This window comes from Chiloscyllium plagiosum, chromosome 36, assembly GCF_004010195.1.
Source record: "Chiloscyllium plagiosum isolate BGI_BamShark_2017 chromosome 36, ASM401019v2, whole genome shotgun sequence".
NCBI lineage: Eukaryota > Metazoa > Chordata > Chondrichthyes > Orectolobiformes > Hemiscylliidae > Chiloscyllium > Chiloscyllium plagiosum.
Genome location: NC_057745.1, coordinates 29,694,131 through 29,700,130, shown reverse-complemented (window position 1 = coordinate 29,700,130; position 6,000 = coordinate 29,694,131). Strand labels below are relative to the sequence as shown.

The window sequence follows — 6,000 nt, the reverse complement described above, 5'->3', positions numbered from 1 at the left end:
CAACCCTCCACCACCACCCTCTGTCTTCTACCTTTGAGCCAGTTCTGTATCCAAATGGCTAGTTCTCCCTGTATTCCATGAGATCTAACCTTGCGAATCAGTCTCCCATGGGGAACCTTGTCGAACGCCTTACTGAAGTCCATATAGATCACACCTACCGCTCTGCCCTCATCAATCTTCTTTGTTACTTTTTCAAAACACTCAATCAAGTTTGTGAGACATGGTTCCCCTTGCACAAAGCCATGTTGACTATCCCGAATCAGTCCTTGCCTTTCCAAATACACGTACATCCTGTCCCTCAGGTTCCCTCCAACAACTTGCCCACCACAGAGGTTGATTCATGAGTGGCTGTCCCTCCCTTAGCTAACCCAGATGATTAACATTGGCTGAGATAGACTGTTATTTTTCCCTTTCTCCTTCCCATTAGCTAGTTATTTATTTTGCCCTTGGCTTTTCCCATGCCCTTTCTGAGCACTTGCTTCCAAGCACTCTGGTCAGCAGTGAGAATTTACTATTCATCAACTCTCACTCTGGTCAATGTGAGCTCTTGCTTGCTTATAGAGGTGAGTCATCCTGATATGATAGACGTAAGTGACCCGTGGGTCTTATGTGCTCACTGTGGAGCATTATCCAGCCAATGGAGTTATCACTGACTCAAGAGGGTAAATGTGCAGGGCATCCTGCACACAGGCTAATCTTCTTGAGTGGTACTCGGTCTCGAAGGGAGATCCTCAATATTCATCTCAGGCAGCACAGGTGAAACAAAATGAAACAAAACAATTTCCATTGGTTGGTGAATCAATAACTAAAGGAAATAAGTTAAAATCAACCTCAGAATAACTCTTGTAAGGCAGAATTAATCTTCCTCAAAGGATTGTCAGGGAGAGAGAGCCCTCTCACTTGGGGAGACCACATTCATAACAGTTGCTTAAAGTATAGTGGTTTAATATTTGAGGATTTTGTTTTACATAATGCTGGAATGGTGAAGGATGAATTAGCTGCTTTAGAGAGTTGGCACAAGGTTTAATAGTTTTCCCTCTGAGCTGTAAAAGGTTTTCAATAACTGAAACATATAATGCAATGACCGCCAATAATCCCATCTGTCTCACTCACCTACAACGGGACAAGTAATGGTGATCGTTGCCCCAAGTCTGACAAATAAAGCACTCCCGACAACTGCAGTTAGATGCCATGTTGCAAGATTTGTGACATTTTTGCTCGAAGATCCAATAACTGGGGCTTCTGGTAACACATCAAAGAAACATAACCTTGTGAAAACAACAAAGCTGAAGCATTATAATAAGTAAAGACCGTGAATATTCCCTAAATTATACATAGGGCTGAATTTAATGCAACGCTTGGTAATCATGGAAGTCAGGCCCTGTAATTAGATCTCCCTGCAGAAGGAATGATTTGGGATTCTGGCCATTGGTAGAGGGCTATCAATTGAGCTCTTTAATAACATCCATTTCACCTGAGCCCACCACCATTCAGTCATCTCTTAGGGAGCTGCATGGGTCTCTTTAGCACTCTTAGAGTATTTCTCTTCTCATTTGGGCTTCCTCACATCTTAGACACTCTGCGCCAATTGAGGGACCTGGCTTCAGGGAGGGAAGGCAGTTGCTGAACGACCTCCTCCTTCTCCTTACTTGTTCCTTCATCAAATGACACCTCCTTCCACCTTCACTCTCCTGTGGTCTGGAATTGCTCTATGATTCCCTGAGCTGTGGCACAGATGGGTAGAGAGATACCAGCAGACCAGGTGTGTGCAGAGGTACCAGCAGACACTGCTCTCGCTGGTGCAAGTGGCATGAGAATGCACAGCTTTTGAGTGGCCAATAGCTATTGGTAGCCAGGATTTATACCACCAAGTCCTCAATCACAGATAGCTGCCAATGAAATGGCGGAAGGATCTCCTCAGTGGAACTGATGGGATGGCCCTGCCGGTCCAATCCCAGTCGGAATGTGGCAAGTTCAAACTTACCTAGGCTGAGTTAACTAAAAGCAGAAGGACAGGGAGGGCAAACCTTTGCAGGACACTGGAATACTTTAAATTGCCTGGCTCTGCAGTTAAGGGTGGCCATTTGGAGAAAAATGAACCTATTTAGGAACACACAAAAAGGCTGCTACTTCAAAATGCCCATTCCTGCATTACGTTCCGAGACACTGAAGTATCACCAACAAGATGCATTTATACAGTGTCTTTAACATGATAAAACTGCCCAGGCACTTATTAATACAGAGAGTTGGTTTAGGACACCAACTGGGAGTCACATCAATGTGATGAATTGCTCTGGACAAAGTAAATTACTTTGGTGGCATGGTGGATCAGTGGTTAGCACTACTGCCTCATAATGCCAGGGACCTGGGTTCAATTCTCCCCTCGGGTGACTGTCTGCGTGGAGTTTGCATTCTCCCGTGTCCGCGTCGGTTTCTGCCAGGTGAACTGGTTTCCTCACTCAGTACTGGGATGTGCAGGCCAAGTGGATGAGCCATGGGAAATACAGGGTTACAGGGATACGGTAGGAGGGGTAAGTCTGGGTGGAATGTGCTTTGAAGGATGGCATGGACTCAATGCGCTGAATGGCCTGCTTCTAAACTATGGGGATTCTATAATTCAATGAAGTAAGTCGAAAGAAAATATTCCCACTTCAAAGAATTGCCAACATGAAAGCATTGATTTAAAGTAATGAGTAAAAGATATAAAAGTGATAGGAGATAAAACAATGATGAGTGGTTAGAGTTGGGTATGCACTGTCGGAGAATGTGGTGGAGGCAGGTTCAATCCAGGTACCAAAAGGGAATTATATGATTTGAAGAGGGGAGTAGGCAGGCGGATGAGATACTCATTTGGCCAGCCAGAGACCACAGACTGATCAACCACTTTCTGCACTGTAACAATTGTGTGATTTAGTTAGTGAGCCGGTTTGATTCATTTTCTGGCGGAATGTGGATACTTTGCCACATACTGGGACTATCTGTGTTTGGCAAAACATGAAAATTCATCACAGACTGAGTCACCAGGAGTTATTGGTGATATTCTTGTAGTTACAATGGAACGAGGCATTCCAAAATACTGAACTTTTATCTTTATTTTTTCACTTAATATTAGGAAGGACTATAATGTTAATTTTTAATTTTATTTCTTTAGCTTTCTACTTATACTAAGAACAACAGCAATGCTTTACTTTTAACTTTGTTTCTCTATTATTATTTGTACCTAAGCTTTGGACCGAAGTATCTTCTGACCTAAGATGGCACCATGTGTGGCAATACTGTACACTTTTCACCGTACTCCTGTACTTGAATACATGGTGACCATAAAACTTAAATCAAATCAAATAAATCAAGAAATCAAAATACCAGCTTCATGCTCTGACCTTGACTGACAGAAAGAACACTCAGGGGAGCTTGCAAATACTAACACACCAGGCCGGATAGACTTTACAAAAAGTCCTTTCTTCACATTCCAAGCTTTTCTTATTACTAAATAAGAACTGAAAACTCTGATTTCTATCCACAGATGCTGCAGACCTGCTGAGCTTTTCCAGCAATTTCCGTTTTGTTTCTTTATTATGACTGGCTTTAAAGAAAAAGTTGGTGAATTTGCACGCCCTATCCGTCATGGTGGAGACTTAAATGATCCTCACAAAAATTCAGGCAAAAGCAAAACACTGCAAATGCTGGAAATCTGAAACCAAAGCAGAACATTTCCAATTCCCCCGAAGTAGTCCAGCTCCAAGCAGAAAGCAGAAAGACCAAAGCTGGTAAAGTTTATCAGGTCAGGCAGAATTTGTGGAAAGATGGAAAAACTGTGAACTAAACAAAATATTAATTCTGTTTCACTTTACATAGGCGCTGCTTAGTTTCCTGTGTGTTTGCAGCATTTTCTTTTATATCAGCCAACCTTGTAATGTTTTTGACACAGGGAGAAAGTGAGGACTGCAGATGCTGGGGATCAGAGCTTAAAAATGTGTTGCTGGAAAAGTGCAGCAGGTCAGGCAGCATCAAAGGAGAAGGAGAACGTCAATTCTCCTGCTCCTTAAATGTTTTTGACACAGTCCACTTGTGAATTTTGAAATTAAATCGTGTGCAAATTGACGTGCTATTGGACTAAGCCAGTCAGAGCGAAGGTGATTTTGCCAAAGGGAGGCTGATACAGAGTGAGTAAGTGGAAGTTTGAGACAAAGGACGAATTTGGGGCAGAGGAAGAAAGAGATGCCTAATTAACGTTTACTGACAGAAATAAAGTCTCCTGCGGAAGAGATGAAAGGTGAAATAAGGTGCAATTGAGAAGCCTACCTGCACTGAGTCCAACAGCAGCATGATGTCACGAGTGCAGGGAAAGCAGCTGATTGGTGTTAAACCCTACTTTGGGAATCAGAGGGAGCAGCAGGTGCTGAGTTCAAAACCAAATGAAAATGAAAGAGTCCACAAGGAAATGAAGTTCATTGATTGGTAAGAAACTGCTGTTAAGGATTGTCTACAAATTGCTATAATTTAGAAGGGCATTCATTTTTGAACAGTAGCTGTACTTGGATTAAACTGAGGAAGCTAGGGCTAACAAAATAAGTAGTAAAAGTAGCATAAGGGATGTTAAGCTAAAGCAAGGACTTTGCACTACTGTTGGACTGTTCAGAGTGAAGCAAGATTCACCCGTAATTCATATTCTTTAAAGGTGCAGTGATAGGAATGCGGTCAGCCAGGTGGATACCACAGAACATGAGTTCCCTGGTTAGGGTTGTCCAGTTGCAGCTTCTAGCTGGGTGGACACACTGCAGAGCATCCGTTATGCTGACATTATTGTTGACAGCATATTCTGTGAGACAGTTACATTGCATGGAAGGACTATACAGGCAGAAAAGGATGGGTGACCACCAGGCAGTGAAGAGGAAGGCAGAAAGCGCAGGCTGTGGCTGTGGCCATCTCCAAACAATTTTGGGTACTACTGGGAACAGTACAGAAGTCAAGTCCCTGGCACCATAAATGGATGTGGTGCACACAAAGGCAGGCAGATGAATAGCAGCACTATAGTGATAGGGGATTCAATAGTAAAGAGAATAGTCTGGACCTCTGCAGGGACAAATCGGGAAATGTCACTAAAAGGGTTGGCAATGGCTTGGCACTGGTCAACATTTCAAGAATATGTGCATGAATTACAATAATTGTTCATTCCTGACTGGCCCAAAGGCACCTCAACCAGTGCTTATAAAGGAAATATAAGACAGTATTAGACCCAAAAAGGAGACATATAAAATCACCAGAAAAAGCTGAGGATAGGAAGCAGATTAGAATTCAGCAAAACAGATAAAAAGCTTGGTCATAAGGGAGAAAATAGAGTATGAGAGTAAAATTGCAGTCAATGTGAGAATAACTGTCAAAGCTTCCATAAATATGTGAAGAGTAAAATGTGGGTGCTTACAGTCAGAAAGCAGGGAAATCACAATGTGGAAGAAAGATGTAACAGAAGTATTGAACACACACGTTGGTTCTCCTCAAATGTGAGCAAAACTAACCTCCCAGAAATGTTCTAGAACCAAGGGTCCAGTGAGTTGGAGGAATTGAAAGTAATCAGTATCAGTAAGATCTGGGATTAGCTCCAAATTCTTTTCCACAGTGTGTAACATTTCCAACGCCAATACCCCTTTCTTCATTCAAGTGGAACACTCGCAAGTTGAAGCCAGTGTTTGTCTGTATCCCTCTGCCTGTTTCATAACTGTGCATGTCATATATTTACATTGGTCTTTTGACAACCAAAGGGTCAAAAAATTGTTTCGGGGTGGGAGCCAGGGATGTGAAGTTCAGACGAAGATTTCACTGTATGGTAGAGCAGGCTTAAAGGGCCAAATGGCCTACTCCTGATCCTAATATGAATGTCGGCATATCAGGATTTAGATTATGGACTTTTTTCCATTGTGATTGTGGGAAAAACTCTAAATGCTAATGAGTTTTGTTGAGTCCTCCTGTAGACAATAAATTAGATTGCGTCAGTTGGCAAGA

General features: G+C 42.4%; 1 protein-coding gene across 6 annotated transcripts in view; it reads right to left on the bottom strand.

Moving 5' to 3' along the window:
* Nucleotides 1-6,000, bottom strand: part of adamtsl3 (ADAMTS-like 3) — a 672,454-nt gene that overhangs the window by 38,551 nt on the left and 627,903 nt on the right. For all 6 annotated transcript variants that reach the window (XM_043677597.1, XM_043677600.1, XM_043677599.1 and 3 more), the window contains one exon: nt 1,114-1,242. In XM_043677597.1, the coding sequence (XP_043533532.1) occupies nt 1,114-1,242 (129 nt within the window). The remainder of the gene's footprint in view (nt 1-1,113; nt 1,243-6,000) is intronic.